Consider the following 21,465-nt stretch of genomic DNA (forward strand, 5'->3'; position numbering starts at 1 on the left):
AGTGCCCTGGAGGGTCCCGGCGCTGCTGCTGCCCTGTGGGGGTCACACGTGTTTGCAGAGGGGTTTGGTCACCCTGGGGACCTCCTGGCAGGAGGGTGGGCAGCGCTGGCTGTGGGGCCAGCAGATCCTCCGGGGCCACCAGTCCCCCTTGGCCACATGGGAAGGGATTGTGCCAGCACCAGCCGCCCGTCCTCGGCAAGATCCCTTAGCAACTGCCGCGCGGCACCGCCCGGCGCTCCCGTGTGCCAGGTGATCCCCGCCCCGGCACACGTGTGCGCACACGAGCACACGCGGCTGGCCGGGAGCGAGCTCCCCGCATGGGCGCGACACCCCAGAGTGCGCGATGCTGCCAGCACCGACACGCCGGGCCCGGCTCCGCCAGCGCCGCTTTCGCACATGACCCGCAGATTTGGCAGCCGGAGGAGTTTGTGAATGCAACGGGGAGGCTCTGGAAACCGCGGCTGGGCTGGCTGAGCCGGCCATGGCTGCTCCCACCGCGGTGGCCGGGGCGGGTGACACCATGTGGCCCTGGGCTCGCGGCAGCTGCTGCCCAGTGCTGAGGTTGGGGGGTGTCCCAGCTCCCCAAATCTCCCAGGGGAGCTCAGCGAAGCCGTCCCTCCCCATGGCCACTTTTTGGGCTCCCCAAGGACCCTTTGGACATGCGGATGCTGCCCCAGCCCATAGAGGGGGACAAAGCCCATGGTGGCTGGTCTGAACCCCCCTGGTCCCACTCAGTGCCATGGGGGTCCCAGTGGCGGTGATGCCCATGGCACAGCCCCCATTGCACCGGCAGCTCCGGGGGGCCGAGCCCCCACCAGAGCCCTGCCAGGAAGGGGGAGGGGGCCGGCGGAAGGGCCCGCAGGACCAAAAAAGCCTCTATTAATTATTCATCCGGAGAAGTGAAGTGAAGAAAACACAACACGTGGAAAAGGGCTCCGGCTGCCCTGGGGGGGTGGAAGTGGCGGGGGGGGCTGCAGGGGCACCCCAGTGCCGGGGTGCGGTGGTGGTGACGGTGGCAGCTGGTCCCTCGTGGTGCTGTGGCATCCCCGGGGGGCTGCGCACCTCTGGCAGGGCCCGGCAGCACCGCGCTGCCGCCATGGAAACGCCGTGGCTCGGCAAACCCATGGCAACACACACCTCCACACGGGAACCCCCCCACGGCTCGTGGCAACGCTGCCGCCGGTGCCACCGCATTCACCGGGGGGGTTGGGGGGGGATACCTCGATGTGTGGGGCCGCGGCGGGTGCTCCCGTGGGGCGGGAAAACGCACCCTGAGCATCACGATGTGCACCCACGTGCAGTGACAGCACCGTCCCCTGGGGCCTGGGGACATTGGCGGCAGCCGGCACACGGCTGGATTTTGCCAAGCACAGCAGGTCCGCGGTGGGGACAGCCAGGGGACACGGGTGCCATTGCTCCCAGGAGGACAAGATCGGCCCCGATCTCTGCGGGGGGGCTGGGACACGAAGTGACCGCGGTGTCCCCAAATTCCCATACGCCCCCATCCCTTCCACCCTGCACTTCCAGCAGGTTTCTGCTTCAAAGCAAGCGGGGGAACTGGCGAGAAGCCCCCCACGCTGGTGTGGGCGGTGGCCGCGGTGGCCGCGGTGGCTGCGGTGGCCGTGGGGGTCCCGCCGGCCGCACGTCCCCCGCTTTGCCCGCCATGGTTAATATTTAACCGCGGCTTCCTGTGACAGCGTGTCGCAACCGCAGAGCACAGCCGGCATTCAATAAACCATCACGCCGGGGTGGGGGGAGCTGGCGGGGGGCAGCGGCGGAGCAGCGCCCGGCCGAGCCAGCACCGATAAATAATTCATTAAATAAATAAACATGGCGAGCGCGCGGGGAAGGAGGCAGGAGCGTAACCAAGAACGAGCTCGGCCGACGCGCGGGCATGAAATATTCACCAGCCACACCTACGCGGCCCCGAATGTGCTGAGCTCAGGGCTCCCGACCCGCCAGCGGGAGCCAGGTGCCGGCACGTGGCCAGCCAGCCGCGGCGAGAACACGCTAACACCACGCGGTGCCGCGGCGACGCGGGACCCCCGGTCGGGGAGCGGGTAGCCGGTGGTGTTGGCACAACCGCGCCAAGCCAAGCGTCCCCCAGCGTCCACCAGCTCGTCGTGACAAACCGGGCAGCCCCGTGCCGGCGCTTGGCTGTACCGCCATCCTTGCTGCCTCTCTTATCCTTTCTGTTTCAATCCCCGCGCTGGTCTTTAAATTTGAATGAAGGCCTCACGGATGGTCGCGCCGCGTCAGCGTCTCGGCAAACACCGGGCGAGCGCCGCCCCGGGAGGCGCGGGGTGCCGAGCCCACCCACGCCCGGCGAAACGGGGGGACGCTCGGCACTGGGGATGGCCCCAGGGACTTCCCGGCGCTGGTTTGGGGTTATGGCAGCGGGGACGTGGCACAGAGGGGGTGGTGATGGGTGGCAGTGCCACCGGCCACCAGGTCACCTCCCGGTGAGCCGCAGGGCCAGCCGGAGCCACCTCGTGCCTTAGGGGGGTGACCACGGGGGCGATTTCTTAATTAGCACCTCAGCGGCTTGAGTTAATTGCCGCGAAGCTCGCTGGTGCGGGAGTGCAGCGGAGGGTTAATTGCCAAGGCCACCGGGAGCCCAGCCACAGCTGCGCCGGGCGGCAGGACATCGGCATCGCCTTCCCCGCCGAGCCGCCAGTGAAGCCGCGCGTGGCTGCTGGCACCACGGCGGGGAGGAAACCGCAGGGTCCCTGCCCTTGGCACCGGGCGGCTCCTTGCCGGAAAGCCGGCTCCGCCGTGCCAAATCGCACCAGCCCTGGGCACCCAGGCGGTGGCCGAGTCCTCGTGTTCCCACGGTGCCATAGCGCGGTCCCCATGGCGCCAGAGCGCGGTCCCCTCGTGCCGCGCGGCTGTGCCGCTAAAGGGTGGCACTGGTGACACGGGGGTGATGAGGACAGGTGTCCTGCCCCACGTTGTCCCCACGCAGGTGACAATGCCAGGGGAACCGCAGGCCCGCAGTGACCAAGGAGCACTGGATATGGGTGTCCCCCCCGTCCCCATCCAACCCCCGGTGACCCCCCCAGCCTGGCCTTGGGGACAGCGGCTGCGCGCACGCGGTGACCCGGCTGTGCCGCAGTAACCTGCGGAAGCAAACGAGCTAATTAATTGGGGAGGGTGCGCGGGGGTAATAAAGGATAAAACATGCGGGCGCAGGAGATTTCAGGGCCTGAAATATTCATCAGGTTGGCTGCGGCACCCGCCGCCGCGCCGGCACGGGCTGGTTTTCATAGCGCAGCCTTTAGAAAAGGCTTCTGGAGGGGGGAAGCCCTGGCCCTGCAGCGCGGTCACCCCCGCCCCGGGTGACGGGTCCCCTGTGTCCCCCCGCCCCAATGTGAGGTGTCACCGTGGCTTCTTGCTCAATAATTCAGCGCATTGAATTGTGCGGTTCTGGCCACTCCTGTCACTGGCACCACCGCTGTCCCCAGGCTGGAACCAGCAAAACCACTGGGCGAAGGGGGGACCCCCATGTGGGACCCCCCCAGGGTCTCCCCTGCACCCCAAGCATGGCACCCGCAGCTCCAGCCCTGGGTGCTGGGGTCCCTCTGTCCCCCTCAGTGTCCTCCCAGATGGACACGCACCCAGAGGGGACAGACGGGCGACGAGAGCCCATTCCTGACCCTGGTAGCACCCACTCCAGGCACCCTTGGGTGATGCATGGCAGGATTATGGTGATTATTGTCCGGCAGGATTACAGCGGCACTTTTCGGCGGGCGGGGGATGCACAGCCCCACCAAGCCGCTGCCAGCACCCCGGTGCGCACGTGGGCAAACGGACACAGGTGGGGATGGACGGACGGACGCAAGCAGGGGATACCCACAGACCCGGGTGCACAAACCCACCGGTGCCCGGGCTCCCGTGTGCCATCACCGTGGCAATGCCAGCACCCATCCCCGGCACCCAGCACCCATCCCCGAGGGATATGGGGGTGCTCCCGCACCCCTGCCCCATGTGTGCCGTGCCGGTGCGAGACGGCACGCCCGCTCCTCATGCCCTCATTGCTATGGCAGGCGTGGGCTCGGTGCGTGCGGCTCCGGTTAATTAGCCGGCGCGGGCCAAAGCCCCTGCTGAGCGCTTTTTGCTAAATTATAACCTTGACGATGCGCATCTGCAGGCAGCTGCTCCGGGAAGCGCCGGCTCCGCTGCGCCCGGCCAGGGTGACATCCCACTGGTGACATCCCGTGACACTACGCGCCCGTGACCGCTGGGTGCCAGGGCTGAGGCGGGTGACGGGCTCCGCGGCAGTGCCCCCGGGGTGCCCGGTGCTGCTCAGAGCTCGTGGCCCCTCGGCTCGGTGTGTCCCCTTGGCATGGCGAGCTGGTGGCCCCGTTTCCATGGAGACACGGAGCCATTTCCCATCTCCAGGATGCTCTCCGCAGCTCTTGGTTGGGGGCGACAGCTGCTCTGCACCCATGGGAGACGCGCAGGGATGGGCCCCACTGTCCCCGGGGTCCCTGGGGGGGACGTGCTCCTCCCTTCCAGCCATCCGGGGGGGGCAGAGCCCCCATGTCCCACCCTGCATGTCCTGAGCTGCGGTGCCTCGTCCCCACCGCAGCACGGTGACAATTCTTGGGGCGCCCAATGTCCCCTGTCCCCACACAGCTGGCACCCGGTGTGGGGACCCAGTGCCAGCAGCCACCATGGGACCAAGGGCTTGTGCTCAGGGTCACCCCAGTGCCGCGGCGCACCCATTGTCCCCGTCCCGAAACCGGGGTGCCGGGCAGGACGCGGCCACACCGGTGCCGCCGCGTCACCTCCCGCACAAACCCCCACGGCGAGGGTCCCCGGGCACCCTCACCCCACCAAACCCCGGTGGTACCAAGTGCCCCATCTGGCGCGGGTGACAGCGGGGATTTGGGGGGGCTGGCATGGAGCGGGGGGAGCCCTGGGGCCGGGAGCTTTGCGAGACAGAAGGGCCGGGCTAATGGAGCCGATTCCTTTAATAGATTCAATTTCTGCCGCGGCTGCCGCGGGGCGCGGAGCCATCAATTCGATTCAGGGGACGGGGAATCTGATTTGGAGCGGCCGTGCCATCAATTAGCTTTTATTGATGGCATCGCTCATTGGAAGTCGATGGGATTTGAAGCCGCCGGCAGCTCCTGCATACCAAGTAACCCCCCCCGCCCCATCAAGGACAGGGGTCCCCGCTGCTCCCGCACCCGACACCCACCCCTGGGTGCTTGTGGGGACCCCCAAACTCACCTGGAAAGGCACAGGGTGCTGGGGTGGGGGGTGGCGAGATGGGCGCCCCCCAGAATCCCTAAACGGGGGTCCCACAGGACACCGTGACCCTGACATCCTTGTGGGGGGGATGTCCCCGCATGGGTGTCCCTTGGGACATGGTTGCTCCCAGCATCGCCATATGGGGGTCCTGTGGGTGTCGCCCCCCACAAATGGGGGTCCCACAGGCACAACATCCCCACACGGGGGTCCCAGAGGACACGGCTCCCCCTGCACCCATGGCAATGGGGCGCCCCCACCCATGCGAAGACAGGGTGCGGGGCGCTGGGGGAAGGGCAGGTAGTAGCGGGGGGGGGAGGGGCGCGCCGCGGTCGATGCTTTTTGCTCAGCCTCTCGCCGAGCGGTTTGTGCCGAGAAGAGAAGCCATAAAACCTGTCTGACGTGCCGGCACCGCTGCGGCAGCGGCCACAACGCCTGCGCGGGGAGGGGCGCGGGGCTCGGCCTGCTGGGGACCCCCACGCGGGGCAGTTGGGGGTGACACCCATGGAACGGGGGGGACAGGAGCCTCGAGCGTCCCTCCCGCCGGCGCCGTGACCGCGGCCTCGCTGTGACACCAGCCACCGCAGTGACACGGTGACAAAGGGTGACACCGCAACTGCGGCCACCGCGCTAACGGGGTACGGACAGACGGATGGAGGAGCAGCACCCCAAGGTGGGGTGGGACCAGGGTGCCCAGGCCGGGGGTGCGGGTGAGCGATCCCCCCAACCCCGTCACCCCTTGTCCCTGTCCCTTATCAGGCTCCGTGTCCCACTGCCGGGCACTAATTGCCAGCAGTTCATCTGTAATTAAAGCTCTCCCTGTGACATGAGCTGATGTCTCAATATCAAAACGCTGCAATTAAAGCAACCCCTGAATTAAAAGGTCGTGGTGAGAGGCGCAGGGACCCCCGAGGAGTGGGGGCTGTACCCCAGAAAGGATGGGGACCTGGGACAGGAGGGGACACGGGGACAGCAGGGAGGTGGCCATGGGCAGGAGGGGACCATGGTGACATGGGCACGGGCAGGAGGGCGTAATGGGGACGTGGGGACAGCAGGGAGGTGGCCATGGGCAGGGAGGGGGCAATGGTGACATGAGCATAGGCAGGAGGGGGCAATGGGGACGTGGGGACAGCAGGGAGGTGGCCACGGTGACATGGGCAGGGGCAGGAGGGGACAATAGGGACGTGGGGACAGCAGGGAGGTGGCCATGGGCAGGAGGGGACCATGGTGACATGAGCACGGGCAGGAGGGGACAATGGGGACATGGATACATGCAGGAGGGGACCAGGGGCAGGAGGGGGCCATGGTGACATGGGCATGGGCAGGAGGGGGCAATGGGGACGTGGATAAGGGCGGGGGGGACTGCGAGGCCAGGGCCGGGGGCCGCACAGCCCGAGGGCGCAGCGATCTTGCAAACAACTGTATTTTGCTCGGCTCAGTCACTACCAGGGGTTAAAACCAAACCGTAGGGGCCGGTGACGGCGGGGAGGGGGACGCGTCTTCCCAGAAGACAGATCCATGTGTCCTCGCCGGAGGACAAGGCAGCGCGGGGGTGCCCGGGGGAGCTGCCGCCCCGCTCCGGGGCCTGGGGGTCCCCGGTCCCCCGGGGTGGGGTCCATCGGGGAAGGCACGAGATGAGGTGACGGCCCCGGGGCAGCGCAGGCGCCCACTGGGGTGCGGCGATGCCAGCGGGAGGTCCCTGGGAGGGAGGGAGAGAGCCCGGTCAGGGGACACCGCGACAAGGGGCACCCAGAGCCCCCGTGTCCCCCGCTCACCTTCCAGCCCGGAGCTCCTGGCCCCGGTTCGACTCGGTGGGTCCGGCGGGTGAGTCGTGCCCCGGGGCTGCCTCGCGGGCTCGGGGAGGGACGGCGGTGGAAGAAGAGCCTGGAACCGGGCGCTGGAGCCCGTCCCCGCGCCGTGGGCAGCGCCGGGGTCAGATCCGGAGCAGGGTGAGGAGGGGCAGCGCCAGGCACGGCACACGGGGCCGCAGCGCGGCCGTCACACCCCGGGCGGGCGCCGCGTCTGCCGGGGCAGGAGCAGAGATCAGGGCAAGCCAGTGCCAAACCCGCCCCCCCCCAGACCCCGGTCCTCGCGCCGTACTCACCCTCTGGACCCCCGCGCCCGTGGGGCTGCGAATTGGGAACCTCCGTCACCGGCTCGAGCGCTGAAACAAACCCAGTGGTGTCAGTGAGCGGCTCCCCAGGGGGACACGGTGCCCCTCCCGGGGCCCCAGTGCAAACCAGTAGCCCCAGTGGGGAGCAGGCTGGCTGCTGCAGTTTCGGGGTGCAGCCGGACTCACTGGTGCCTCTGCAGCAGACGGAGACGCGCAGCTTCAGGCAGCGCCCGGCGCTCTCGGGGCTGGGGACAGCTGGGCAGAGGGGACACATAAGCGGGTCCCCCCCCTCGGGACGGGACCCCCCGACAGCCCGTGGGGCCAGCGCCAGGCCTGGGGCGCCCCCTGCCGGCGGAAGGCGGGAACGGCACCCCCGCCCCGAGGCACCCAGACCCACCCGTGCACCCCAACCCTGGATGCATCCAGACCCCTGGTGCGCCCCAAATCCCCCATGCACCCCAACCTTGGTTGCATCCAGACTCCTGGTGTGCCCCAATCCCCCATGCACCCCAATCCTGGCTGCATCCAGAACACTCACCCCATGCACCCCAACCTTGGTTGCATCCTGACCCCTAGTGCGCCCCAAATCCCCCATGCACCCCAACCCTGGTTGCATCCAGAATCCACCCTGTTCACCCCAAACCCGCTTGCATCCGGACCCCTGGTGCACCCCAGCACCCCCGTGCAGCCCAACTCCTGTTCCATCCAGAATCCGCCCTGTTCACCCGAGACTCGCTTGCACCCCAACCCTTGTTGCATGCAGACCTCTGGTGCACCCCAACCTTGGTTGCATCCAGAATCCACCCTTTTCACCCCAAAGCCGCTTGTACCCCAACCCTGTTTGCATCCAGAATCCTCCCTATTCACCCTCACTGCACCCCAACCTTGGTTGCATCCAGAATCCTCCCTATTCACCCTCACTGCACCCCAACCTTGGTTGCATCCAGAATCCACCCTTTACACCCCAAAACCACTTGCACCCCAACCCTTGGCTTCATCTTGACCCCGCCTTGTTCACCCAACCCTTGTCACATCCAGACCCTCACTGCACCCCAAACCCCATCCCACCCACCCCCGTGAATGCAGCCGAACCCCAGTGGGACCCCCCCAGCCCCGCCGCACCCCACCCTGGCGTGCGCGTCGGGGGGACACTCACAGATGTAGTAATAGGTCTCCCCTGGCTGGAACTCGAAGCCGAGCGAGAAGGGGGTGAAGCGCTGGATCTTCTCGGAGAAGCGGACGGGCCCGAAGGGCGCGTGGGGCCGGTTGCACTCCCAGCGCTTGAAGGCGCCGGGGGTCTCGTAGCAGCCGCGATAACCCTCCCGGTCCACCATGAAGAGCGTGAAGGTCTCCGCGCGGCCGGCGGGCACGGCCGCCTCGTAGTGCGGGCAGTAGATGTCCAGGTAGTCATTGATGGCCACCTGGATGGCGTAGTCGTCCCGTAGGAACCTGCCGGGTGCGGCAAACCGGGGGTCCTGATGTCCCCGCGGCAAGGGACGCCCTGCTGTCCCCTACCCTGAAACAGCTCCCGGCCGCTCGGCACAACCAGGCACGGGCTCGGATTAGCCGCAGGCCGCTGGAGCTGAATGGGCTTGGGCGCTGTGGCCGGGGAGGGGTCTGGGGCACAAAGCCCCTCGCCCCGGCGCCAATTGGCCCCACGCGACGCCTCCTGCTCGGCGCGGTGCTGGTGGTGGCGGCTGGTTGGGGTGTGGGACAGTGTGAGCCCACACTTGTGCAAACGGAGTGTGCGGCCGCACCGGGGGAAAAGGCGCACACACGTGTGCAAGCACACGCATGTGCAAACGCACACGTATGTGCACATGTGGTCCTGTTTGGCTGGGGCAGGTGATGGAGCAAGAGCCGCTCTCTCCCTTCCTGGTGTCCATCCCAACTGGATCCCACCGCACACACCAGCCCGGCGGCCTCGCCGGCAGCACCGCGGTGCGATGCGGCTGCCGAGTTGGCAGGGTCACCCATCCCAGCGGGACAGGGGCTGCTGGGGACCCCCCAGCCGGCTGCAGCCCCCTCCTCCCGCCCCGGTGCACGCACGGGCAACGTTTGCGCCAGGCGCGGGTTCCTGGCGGCTGCGGCAGAGGCCGGTGCATTAATCACCGGGCCGGCAGCGGTGGCAGCCGGGGAGGCTTGGGCCCCAGCCGGCCCACCGAGGCCGGGGGCTCCGGGAGGATGGGGCCGGGCGCGGGCTCCGCTGACTCACAGCATCGCGCCGGGTGACGCTGGCCAGGACGAGCCCGGGCACGGCCACGGGCTGCCGGGGGCCACCAGGGGCTGACCCTGCAGGGGGCACCCAGCTCTCCTTTCCCTGCGCACCCACGGGTGGTGGGTTCCAGTGTCTCCCATCTGTTGGTCCCCGCTCCCATGGAGGGGGAGAAAAGCAGCATCGGTGCCCCCAGCCCTGCCCAGTGCTGCAGGCTGAGGGCACAAGTCCCTGGGGGGGGGTGTAGCCCCCAGATCCCCAGAACTGTGCCCTCACCCCACTCCCCGATCCCCCTGAGCTGGAAATGCCTAAAATGGAGGAGCCAGGAAGAGAGACGGGGTCGGACCCCGGTGCCCAGTGATGCAGGGGCCCCGGTGCAGGGGCCGCCACCAGCGGGGACATCGGCCACGGGGACCCGCAGCCCTGGCAGTGCCACCCACCTGCTTGATGCCACCCAGGGGGACCCCAGGCTCGGTGCCCACCGGCCCCCACCCAAGCTCAGTGCCACCTGAGGATGAGCAAAGCTTGGTGCCACCAAGGTGACCCAAGCTTGGCACCACCAGCTCGGTACTGGTGCCACCGGGGCTGCCCATCGGTTTGGTAGCACCCAGAGCTCAGTGTTACCTGGGGGTGCTCAGCGGCTCAGTATCACCTGGGGCTCAGAGCCACCAGCAGCGCCCACTGCCACCGGTGATGCCCGGTACCACCTGGAGATACTTACCGGCTCGGTAAAGCCCAGGGCTCGGTAACACCTGGGGGTGCCCGGTGCCTCGGTACCACCGGGGGCTTGGTAACACCTGGGGGTGCCCTGTGTCTCGGTACCACCGGGGGCTCAGTAACGCCCCGGGGTGCCCTGTGTCTCGGTACCACCGGGGGCTCAGTAACGCCCCGGGGTGCCCTGTGCCTCAGTACCACCGGGGGCTCAGTAACGCCCCGGGGTGCCCTGTGTCTCGGTACCACCGGGGGCTCAGTAACGCCCTGGGGTGCCTGATGCCTCGGTACCACTGGGGGCTTGGTAACGCCCAGGGGTGCCCGGTTCCTTGGTACCACCGGGGGCTCGGTACCGCCCAGGAACACTCACCTGCTCGCTGCCACCTGGGGCTCGGTGCCACCGGGGATGCCCGGTGTGCTCGGTACCACCTGGGGGGCGCTCACCGCCTCGGCACCACCCGGTGCTCGGTACCCACCCTCCCGGTATCACCGCTGCTTCCTGGTAGCTCAGCTCCCGCCACCTCCGTCCCCCCAGGAACCCACCTCCCGCCACCGCGACCCTCCCGGGGCTCGGCGGGGCGCACAAAGGCGGCGGGGCCGGGGCCGGGGCCCGGACCGCGGCGGGGGCGGCGGCGCTACCTGGGGTTGCTGCCGTTCCAGTGGACGCCGTGGCGGAGGCCGCGCACCGGCGGCGGCGGCGCCCAGAGCAGCGGCGCCCAGAGCAGGAGCCCGAGCAGCGGCGCGGGGCGCATGGCTCCGCCGGCGGCGGCGGGGGGCGGCGGGGCCGGGGCCGGGGCGGGGGCCGGCGCGGGGAGGGGGCGGCCCGGCACGGCGGGGCTCGGCACGGCCCGACCCGCCCCGCCAACTTCGGGCCAATCCGCGCCGCTGCCGCCGCCCGGCAACTTCCCCGAGTGCCATTAACCCTTTGCGGAAGGCGGCGGGGGGGAGCGGCACCGGGACCGCCACTCGACCGGTATCCCCGGGATCGGGAGTGAGACCGAGGCGGGAATCCCTCCCGCCCACCCGGCATCCCCGGGACCGAGCCGGGAACCCCTCCCACCTACCGGGACCGAGACCGAGCCGGGAACCCCTCCCACCTACCGGGACCGAGACCGAGCCGGGAACCCCTCCCACCTACCGGGACCGGGACCGGGATCGAGCCGGGCACCCCTCCCACCCACCGGGACCGAGCCGGGAACCCCTCCCACCCCCCGGCATCCCCGGGACCGGGACCGAGCCGAGAACCCCTCTCACCTACCGGGACCCAACCGGGAACCCCTCCCACCTATCCGGCATCCCCGGGACCGGGCCGAGAATCCCTACCTACCGGTACCGGGAGGGGGACCGAGCCGGCCACCTCTCCCACCCACCCGGCCCCCATCGGGACCGAGCCGGGAATCCCTCCCATCCACCCGGCATCTCCGGGACCGGGCCGGGATTCCCTCCCACCCACTCGGCACTCACCGGGACCGGCAGCTCGGGAACGAGTTGGCTCCCGGTCCCACCCACCCAACAACCACCGGGACTGGGACCGAGCCGGGAACCTCTCCTACCCACCCGGCACCCACCGAGACCAGCATCCCGGGATCTACCCGGGACTGACCCGGCATCCGGTTTCCCCAACCAGCACCCACCGGGACCGGCACCCCGTGCACCCCGGTCCCGCCCGGGGACCAGCATCCTCAGCACCGGGACCGGCACCGGGACCTCGGGCACGGACCGGGGACCGGCAGCACCGGGTACCCCCGGCGCCCACCCCGCATCGCCGGGCATCATCCCGGCGGCACCTCAGCAACCACCGGGCGCCGGTACCGGCATCTCAGCAACCACGGGGTGCCGGTACCGGCCTCGGCGAGGCGCGGTGAGACCCGGTGTATGTGTTGGGGGGTGTGTGTGTGTGACACCGAGTGGCTCTTGCCACGCGTGTCCGTGCCCACGGGGTGGCGCCTGCACGTGCCCGCGCCCACGTGGCTCCGCGGGAGACCCCCCGCTCCCCACTCCGCCCCGCCAGGGGGCGGCTGCGCACACACTCCCCACCAGGGGGCGGTGGTGGCGTCGAGCCACTTCCTGCGCGACAGCACCGCCCCTTCCGGTGCGCGCCGCGGGGGCTGCTGGGAGTTGTAGTCCCGCGGCCCGGCCGGTTTTCCCCCCGGTTTCCCGGTTCCGGCGGACGCGGCCACGGAGGCGGCTCCAAGCCCCTTTATTGGCGTCGGTGCGGGGGGGACAAGCGGCGGGGCTCTTCCCGGCGGCTCCTGCGCTGCGACGGTCGCGGCCCGGGGCTCAGGCCTCCCGCTGCGTGCCCGCGGGCGGCGGGGGGGGCGCTCTGGGGAGACAGGGGGGCGGTGAGGGGGGGTCACGACACTGGGGTGATCGGGGAGCACGGCATAGGGGAAATGGGGGGGCTACAACATGGGGATAATGGGGGGGGGTCACGACATGGGGGCAATGGGGGATCACGATATGGGGGTGATGGGGGGACCCCAACACAGCCCCTGCCCCCCCCAGTGCCCCCCACCCCCCTGCTCTGCCCCCTTTCTGGGTCCCCCCTTTGCCCCCCAACTCACCTGGAGGGAATGACGGTGACATAGGGGTGACCGGGGGGGGTCTCACCGCAGGGGAGCGAAGGCCCCGGGGGGTCCAAGGGCAGCGGGCGCTGAGGCGGGGGGGGCTTGGCCGGACCGGGGGGCTGTGGGGAATTGGGGGTGTCAAAATCCCTGCCGGGACCGGGGGGAGGGGGGGCCGTCCTGCCCCACACGCCGGTGCCGCCGCCGTTACCTGAGCGCCGGGCAGCACGGGGTCCGCGGGCAGCGGGCGTGTGGGGGGGGGCGGCCTGTCCTGGGCAGAGAGAGCAGGGACAGTGACACGGCCAGGGGATGGTGACACAGCCAGGGGGACAGCGACACAGCCATGGGGAGTGCGACACAGCCAGGGGACGGTGACACAGCCAGGGGATGGTGACACAGCCAGGGGACGGTGACACAGCCAGGGGACGGTGACAGAGCCAGGGGACGGTGACACAGCCAGGGGGACGGCGACACAGCCAAGGGGACAGTAACACAGCCACGGGGAGAGTGACAGAGCCACAGGGACAGCGACATAGCCAGGGGACAGCGACACAGCCAAGGGACAGTGACAGAGCCAGGGGGACAGTGACAGAGCCAGGGGGACATGGCAGTGGGGAGGGTGACATGGCCATGGGGATGGTGACAGAGCCAGGGGGACGGTGACAGAGCCAGGGGGATGGTGACAGAGCCAGGGGGACGGTGACTTGGCCATGGGGACATGGCAGTGGGGAGGGTGACACGGCCATGGGCATGGTGACAGAGCCAGGGGGGTGGTGACATGGCCATGGGGACATGGCAGTGGGAGGGTGACATGGCCATGGGGATGGTGACAGAGCCAGGGGGATGGTGACACAGCCAGGGGGACATGGCAGTAGGGAGGGTGACATGGCCATGGGGATGGTGACACGGCCAGAGGGATGGTGACATGGCCATGGGGACATGGCAGTGGGGAGGGTGACACGGCCATGGGGACAGCGACACAGCCATGGGGACAGCGACACAGCCATGGGGACAGCGACACAGCCATGGGGACAGCGACACAGTGATACAACCACACAGATAGAGATACAATCATGGGGACAGTGACGCAGCCATGGGGACAGCGACACAGCTCAGGGACGAGCCTGTGGCTGGGCAGGAGGGTTTTTGGGGGGGCAGAGGGTCCCCGGGAGCGGGTGCACAGCCAGGCATGCAGGGACGTGCTGCCCGGGGACCCCCACCCCGGCGCGGGCGTTACCTTGGGCGGAGGGTCCGGCGGGAGGGGCCGGGACGGCGGGTCGGGCCGCGCCGAGCCGCGGGCAGCCGGCTGCGGAGAGACGGAGAGCGGCCGGCGCCGTGCAAGCCGTGCAGCATGCGGAGACCCCCCTCCCGCCGCCAAGCGCAGACCCCCCCGCACCGATCCCGCTTGGCACCGAGCCGTGCCAGGCTGCTCCCGTCGCGGCGCGGCACCGAGTCAACCCGCTTGGCACCATGCTGACTTGGTACCCAGGGATGTCTCCCAGGCAACAACCAGCCCCGGTACCCACGGCAACCGCATCCCGTTACCACGGTGACAGCATCGCCCTCCGTCTGCGCCTCACCTTGCTGCCGTGCATGTCCTGCAGCTCCGTGGCCCGCTGCCACCGCGGGGGCCGGGGGCGCGCGGGGGGGCTGCCCGAGCGGGGCTGTGGCTGCGAGATCCTGTGGGACAGAGAGGGGCAGGATGGGGACCCCCGCGCCGTGACCGGTGACACCGACACCAGCACAAGCCCAAGGAAAAAACACCACCAATGAAAAACGAACCCCTCGGCACCGGCAGATGCGACACCCCCGGGGGGCACCGCCGGGGGAGGGCGGCAGCAGCGGGGGGGGCGTTGCGAAGCAGGACGGCTCGGGGACAGCGTGGGGACAGCCCCGCGCCCGGGTGGCGGCAGTGACGTTACCCGCTCCGGCCGGCTGGGGCTTCTGGACCCAGGAATCGCACCCGGGTCTCAGCGCTGTGGGGAGAAGAGTCGGGGGCTCAGCACGGCACGGGGGGGGAACCGCGGGGATGGGAAAGGAGGGATCGCGGTGACGTGGGAGGGACCGTGGTGACGTGGGAGGAGGAATCGTGATGATGCAAAAGGAGGAAATCGCGGTGACGCCAAAGGAGGAATCACAAGGATGCAAAAGGAGGGATCGCGGTGATGCGGGAGGAATCGCGGTGATGCCAACGGAGAAATCGCAATGATACAACAGGAGGAATCGCGGTGACGTGAAAGTAGGAATCGCGGTGACGTGAAAGGAGGAATCACAATTATACAACAGCAGGAATCATGGTGATGTGAAAGGAGGAATCACGGTGACGGCAAAGGAGAAATCACAATGATACGACAGGAGGGATCGCAATGACATGGGAGGAATCGTGGTGACACGACAGGAGGAATCGTGGTGACGTGAAAGGAGGAATCACAATGATACAACAGGAGGAATTGTGGTGACGTAAAAGGAGGGATCACGGTGACGTAGAAGGACAAATCACAACGATACGACAGGAAGAATCGTGGTGATGTGAAAGGAGGAATCGCGGTGATGCGACAGGAGGGATCGCGGTGACGTGGGGTGACAACAAGGGTGCCCCGGGGCCCGCAGCCATGCGCAGGGTGACACACGCGTGCTCAGCCGCCACGAGACACAAACGTGTGTGCAAACACACCCGCCCCGTTCCCCGCCACACGCGTGTGCGCACCCGCATGCCGGTGCCCACCTCCGGTACCCACGGCTCCGTTACCTGTACTGGCACGACGTCCCCTTGCCGAGCTGGCACAGCCGCTTGTGCCAGCCGGCGCGGCGGGCGCGGCACAGCCCCAGCGCCAGCGCCAGCACCAGCAGCGCGCTCAGCAGCAGGGCGGTGGGCAGGGCGCTCCCCCCTGCGGACAGCGGCACGTCAGCCCCCCCGCCGCGCCGCACTCACCCCCCCGCAACCGCCGCCGCGCCCCACGCCAGCTCCGGAGCACAAAGCCCCATTCTGTGCACGGCAGCGGCGGCGGCACCGCCGTGGCAGCCGGTTGCCGCCGGCCTCACCTCGCTGCGGGGTGGGGGGGCCACTGTCCTCGCTGCCCCCCGCGCCAGGGCTCTCGCAGGTTGGGGGGGCCCAGCCGCGCTCGCAGTGGCAGTGCCCGTGGTTGTTGCACACCTTGGGGGGGACACCAAATCTGAGCCCCCCCGCGGGTCCCACGTCCAGCACCCTCCCACAAAGCCCCGCGGTGCTCACCCCGCGCCCGTGGCACTTGCTCTGGCACTGCTGGTCGCCCAGCGCTGCGACATCCTGGCACCGGTGCTGGAGACACACCTGGCAGGGGAGGGGGTGTCAGGACCACACGGGCCCCCCCGTCCCCATCCCCATCCCCACCGCGCCGGCGCTCACCTTGCCGGGCCCGCAGGCTGTGCCGGGCAGCACCATGGCCGCGTCGCTCACGTCCTCGTCCCTGGGCAGGAGGGTCCCCTGGCAGGACGCGTCCCCCGTGGTGCCGGCACGCCGGCACTGCAGCATCCCGCAGCCGGCATCGCTGCGGGGACACAGCGTGGTGAGGGGGGGACAGCGAATCGGGGACAGCAATGGGGGGGCCAGCACTCACCGCGGGGCGCAGGCGACGTAGGAGCCGTTGGGGAGCTGCCCGCAGTGCCCGCGTTCATCCCCGCGCGCGTTCAGCGTGGCCATGCAGGATTCGGTGACGGGCCCTGCGCCTGCGGTGAAAGGGCAGCAAACGTCAGCACCGCAAACCCAACCGCTGCCCCCCATCCCGGTGCCGCGGTACCTGTCCCCAGCAGCTGCTGGCACTGTCCCTCGTAGGTGGCGCAGGCTCCGCCGTGGCACAGCGCGGTGCCGCCGGCGCAGGGCTGCCCGTCCTGCAGGAAGGCGTCGGGGGGGCAGTGCGGTGACACCCCATCGCAGAACTCAGGCAGGTCACACTCACCCAGGGGTTCCCGGCACGGGTGACCGGCGCCACGCAGCTGTGGGGGGACACAGTGGGGTGAGCGGGGACCCCCCAGAAACCCCCTGGGGTTGGTGTCTGAAGGAACAAGCACCAGGATGGGAGGAAACGGCCGCAGGTTGCGCCGGGGGGGGTTGAGGTTGTTAATTTGGGGTGATTTCTCCCCAAAGGGCTGTGGGTGTTGAACAGGCTGCCCAGGGCAGTGCTGGAGTCACCAGCCCTGGGGGGGTTAAAACACACAGACATGAGGTTCCCAGGGACATGGGTGGGTTAATGGTTGGACTTGGTGACCTCGAGGGTCCTTCCAGACCCAAACGACCCTGCGATTGTCCGAAGGGTCGGGGTCCCACCGCCCGCCCCCCCGCACCCGGCAGTCCTGGCAGCACGTGTCCCCCGCCGCGCACTCGGCCCCCGGCATCAGCTGGCAGCTGGTGCTGTTGCAGCAGGGATCGGCGCACTCCTGCGGGCAGAGGGGACGCCGGTGTCGCCGGTGCCAGCCACTGTGACACAGGGTGGCTGCAGGGCGACCCCAGCCCGCCCACAGACCCCCGTACCAAGCTGAGGCCGCAGTCGCAGCCCTCGCCCGGCTCCAAGAAGCCGTTGCCACAGAGGGGCTCGCTGGCCACGGGCCGCGGCTCGGGGACGTTGGACAGGCACCAGCCGCGACCCTGCCGCAGGCTGCGCGCCAGGTCCTGCCGGCTGCAGTTGCTGAAGCTCAGACCGGGTGTCAACCTGCGGAGCCGGAGAGCGGCCGGTGAGGCGGGGAGGGGGCTCCTCCCGGCCCCCCCTGTGGCCCGCCCACCGCGCTCACCCCGTGGGTGCCGCCATGATGCAGCCGCGGTCCTGCCGGAGGTCGCCGCAGTGGCAGAAGCGCCCGGCGCTGTCGTGGCGCATGCCCAGGTTGTGTCCCAGCTGATGCGCCACGGTGGAGGCGACGACGAGGACGCTGACCGAGTGGTCCTGCGGGACGGGGTGGGGGGGTCAGGGTGGGCGGGGGGGGACGGGGAGAGGGGACAAGGGGTACTGACCGTGCTGACCCCCCCGGAGCGCGCGGGGGAGCACATGGAGCTCTGGGCCGACATCCCCACCGAGACGTCGTCGAAGCGGACGCCCCTGGGGACAGAGCGCAGGGCTCGGGGGGGTCCCCGTGCGCCGTGTCCCCAGCCCGTCCCCCACTCACGTGAGCAGCTGCGCGTTGTCGTGGGGCAGCCGCGGCAGCAGCTCCTCCCAGCGCCAGCGCAGGAACCGCTCCAGCGTCGCCCGGGCGCTGCCGCCCACCGCGAAGCGGTCGCCGTCGCTCCAGACCTCCACCGCCAGCAGGGCCACCCGCACCCCCAGCGGCTGGAAGAACTGGGGGGCACGGGGGGTGGTCAGAGACCCCCGGCACCACCAGCGCGGCGGAGCCGAGCACCCGATTGGGGCGGACGGTGCCAGGCGCGTCGCGGACTCACCGCGTCCACCTGGTTGGCGATCTCCAGGGTGCGGGTGTGGACACGCTGCAGGTCGGGGTAATTCTGGAACTGGGGGTGCAGGGAGGCACGTCAGGGGGGGCGCTGAGGGAACCGGGCAGCCCCCGCGCCAGGGGTGTCACGCGGCACTCACCGCGGCGTGGTCAACCACCATCACCAGCTCCACGAAGCGCTGCTCTGCCGCCCGCTTGGCCTGTGGGGGCAAAGGCGTCAGGATGCGGGTGAGGGAGCCCCCAGTGGGGCAGCACCCATGGGTGACTTACTCTCTGCAACCGGGGGGGCTCTGTCTCCTCCACCTCCACCTGGGGGGGGTCCGGGGCCCCCTGCCCGCAGGCCCGCGGCGCCAGCCGGGCTTCCCGCAGCCGGTAGGCGACGTGGTGCCCCGGGGAGCCACCAGCATCCGGCTCCAGCCCGTAGCTCCTGGTGGCCGCCAGCCGGACGTGGCCGCTGGGGAGGGGACAGGAGGGGTCAGCAGCGCGGTGGCAGCGGGTTGGGGACCCCCGGGGCGGGGGGGCTCACCTGAGCCCAGCGCAGGCACAGAGCTTGGCCCAGGAGCCGGGGAAGCCACGGGCCGTCCCTCGGTAGCAGCAACGTTCCTGCGGCGGGGAGGGGGCTCAGGGGGCGGCGTTGTGCTGGGTCCCCCCCGGGGACACCGCTGGGGACATGGCGCGCATGGCTCCTACCTGCTCGCTGGCCTCCTGCGCCGCCCGCGTGCCGTTGGGCAGGTAGTAGAGCAGCACCCCGGCGCCCAGCACCGGATCCCTGCCAGGGACACGTGTCACCACCCATAACAGGGACCCCCACCACAGGGACCCCCAGCTCGCCCCCGTCTGAGCCACCACTGATGACAATGGGGACACTGGGACCTCCAACCCTCATACCCCAAATGGACACACGGTTCCCGTGACCCCCACCCCACGTGTACCATGGATGGAAACGGAGCCTGTGGGACCCCCACCCTGCACTCTCCATTCATGGGGATGGGACCCCTGGCTCCCCCCCATCCCACTCCCACCCCCGTTCTGCCCCAGCCAGACACCAACTCACCAGTTCTGCTCCAGCTCCAGCACCAACCGCGTCCCCTCCAGCTCCAGCAGGACCCGCAGCCGGGCAGGAAACCCCCCCTGGCGCAGGCAGCGGTTACAGCGGGACCCCCCCATCTCAAGTACCCAACCTGCGGCTCCCCTCCGAAACACCGTGACCCCCAGTGTGGTGTCACCGCGGGGGTGGCCGGGGGACCCGCCTGGCCCTGGCGCGTGCCCGGAGGGAGGGAGGGGGCGGAAGGGATCCCCTGCCCGTCCCGGCCCCCACCCTCCCGCCCCGCAGGAAGCGTTGCCTCCCTCCCGGGCTCATTGTGCCGGGGAAGGGGGTCCAACAGAGCCGGACCCCCCCGCGGTGCTTCCTGCCCGGTGCCGTGCGGCGGAAACGCCGGAGAGACTCCCAACAGCTCCGGCGCGGGCTGGGCCCTTCCGCCCCCGCCGGGACGGGTGCCGGGCGCAGGGTGGGTGCCCCCACCCAGCAGGGTCCCTCCCGAATCACGAGAGGAGGGGACGGGCGGGTTGCTGGGGATCCCCCTCCCCACAGCCCCCAGGGTGCTCGGAGACCCACACCCAGGGGACTGGCAAGGGGACATGAGGAGGTGGCAGAGTGCAGGGAGCCCCCACCCCACTGTCACAACCCCCCCACGACACGGGTGCCCCGGGGGGGCTCACCTGGGTCGCCTCCGCCAAGCTGAGTGTCCGATTGTCCCGCAGGACCCGCGGGGTGACACGCCAGGAGTGTTGCGGTTCTGTGCGGCGCTGCCACGAGCTGTCACCTACGCGGGGCCCAGAGCCGCGGGGTCCGGTCACCCGTGTCCCCCACCCCAGGGCCAGGGGTTTGGGGGGCGGGGGGGCCAGGAACGGGGACTCCCACACTGTCCCCTGGGTGAGCCCCGAGCATCCCCAGCCTGGCAGCACCCAGGGTGCCGCCTCCCCGCAGAGCCTGGGGGGGACACCTGGAGGTGACGGGGACGGGGAGGGGCATGGAGCGCACACCCCCCCCCTCCGGACGGGCCCCCCCTGCCAGACCTTGCGTCAGCCCCAGCCGCCCAGTACAACCAGCTCGGGGACCGGGATGGGCTGGGACGCCCGGCCAGACTGACTCAGTGTCCCTCCCCCCGCAGCCCCCCGTTTCCTCCTGGCATCCAGGGACCCCCCCACCACCACCCTCCGGAGGCTGCGGGGGTCCCCCCGACCAGACCCCGCTCTCCACCAGCCCGGGGAGCGCCGGTCCCCACGGCCGGACCAAACCGCGGTCCCCGGGGACACCGAGCATCCCGGGGTACACCGAGCATCCCGGGGGGGTCACCGAGCATCCCGGGGGGTCACCGAGCATCCCGGGGGGGTGCGGTCCCCGGTCCAGACCGCCGGTGCAACCCTTCCCGGTCCCCGAGGTCCCCGCGCGATGTCCCGGAGGGGGCCGGGAGAGACGCCCCCACATCGGGACACAAAGCGACGGTCCCCCGGGAAGCCGCATCCCCGCTCACCTGCGCCGCTCCCGTTGGCCCCGGTACCGGCGGCGAGGAGGAGGACGAAGAGGAGGAGGAAGAGGAGCAGCCGCAGCGTCCGCATCTCCCTCCCGCAGCCCGAGCGGGGCTCGGCGGCCCCGGGCAGGCGGCTCCCGAGCAGACCCGGCGCGGCCGCCCCCGCCGCCGCTCCCGCCGCGCATGGCACCGGCACCGCCACCGGCCCCGCCACCGCCGCCCGGCCCGGCCCGGCCCGGGAGGAGGAACTTCCTGCCCGGCCCCCGCCCGGCTCCGCCCGCCGCCCCGGTACCGCCCAGCCCGGCCGGGGCGGGGGGGTCGGAGGCTCCGGGGCTCCGCGCAGCGGCGGGTCCGGGTGCGGGAGCCCGGGGCGGGGACACCGAGAGCCCGGCGCGGGGGGGCTGTGCGGGACCCCCCGCCGCTCCGCCCCGTGCTCCAGGGGCACTGGCCTGCGTTAGCCCGGGCAGTGGAGACCCCCCCGGCACCACCGCGTGCGCTGACACCCCCACCTTCGTCAGGTTTTGCACCGGAGACCCCCACCTTCATTACACTGTGCAGCGGAGACATCCCCTTCACAGACACCCCACATCACAGACCCCCCATTCCCCACCCCGTACATCAGAGACCCTCATTCCCCATCCCATACATCACAGAACCCCC

General features: G+C 70.1%; 2 protein-coding genes across 7 annotated transcripts; both read right to left on the reverse strand.

The window, feature by feature from the left end:
- Positions 1–6,663: 6,663 nt before the first annotated feature.
- On the reverse strand, positions 6,664–12,294 carry EFNA4 (ephrin A4). Its single transcript, XM_065043165.1, has 6 exons — positions 10,935–12,294; positions 8,526–8,818; positions 7,556–7,624; positions 7,361–7,420; positions 7,032–7,278; positions 6,664–6,955 (listed from the first exon to the last, which is right to left on the reverse strand). Exons 1-5 carry the CDS (start codon positions 11,045–11,047, stop codon positions 7,190–7,192), a joined length of 624 nt encoding a protein of 207 aa, XP_064899237.1. The 5' UTR covers positions 11,048–12,294; the 3' UTR covers positions 6,664–6,955; positions 7,032–7,189.
- A 185-nt stretch (positions 12,295–12,479) lies between these two features.
- Positions 12,480–21,061, reverse strand: ADAM15 (ADAM metallopeptidase domain 15). Of its 6 annotated transcripts, XM_065042990.1 has the most exons (25): positions 20,809–21,061; positions 19,994–20,097; positions 19,329–19,405; positions 18,965–19,043; positions 18,801–18,877; positions 18,545–18,728; positions 18,415–18,474; positions 18,264–18,332; positions 17,993–18,162; positions 17,841–17,925; positions 17,624–17,772; positions 17,367–17,544; positions 17,180–17,272; positions 16,636–16,831; positions 16,456–16,564; positions 16,245–16,386; positions 16,092–16,169; positions 15,902–16,013; positions 15,609–15,747; positions 14,782–14,835; positions 14,440–14,539; positions 14,097–14,165; positions 13,071–13,130; positions 12,860–12,981; positions 12,480–12,618 (listed from the first exon to the last, which is right to left on the reverse strand). In XM_065042990.1, exons 1-25 carry the CDS (start codon positions 20,891–20,893, stop codon positions 12,576–12,578), a joined length of 2,634 nt encoding a protein of 877 aa, XP_064899062.1. In that variant the 5' UTR covers positions 20,894–21,061; the 3' UTR covers positions 12,480–12,575. The 6 variants fall into 6 exon arrangements, with proteins under 6 accessions (XP_064899062.1, XP_064899064.1, XP_064899063.1 ...); XM_065042992.1 differs by lacking the exon at positions 14,097–14,165; XM_065042991.1 differs by lacking the exon at positions 13,071–13,130.
- Positions 21,062–21,465: the final 404 nt, after the last annotated feature.

The sequence above is a fragment of the Columba livia genome, chromosome 28 (assembly GCF_036013475.1).
Source record: "Columba livia isolate bColLiv1 breed racing homer chromosome 28, bColLiv1.pat.W.v2, whole genome shotgun sequence".
NCBI classification, from domain to species: Eukaryota; Metazoa; Chordata; class Aves; order Columbiformes; family Columbidae; genus Columba; species Columba livia.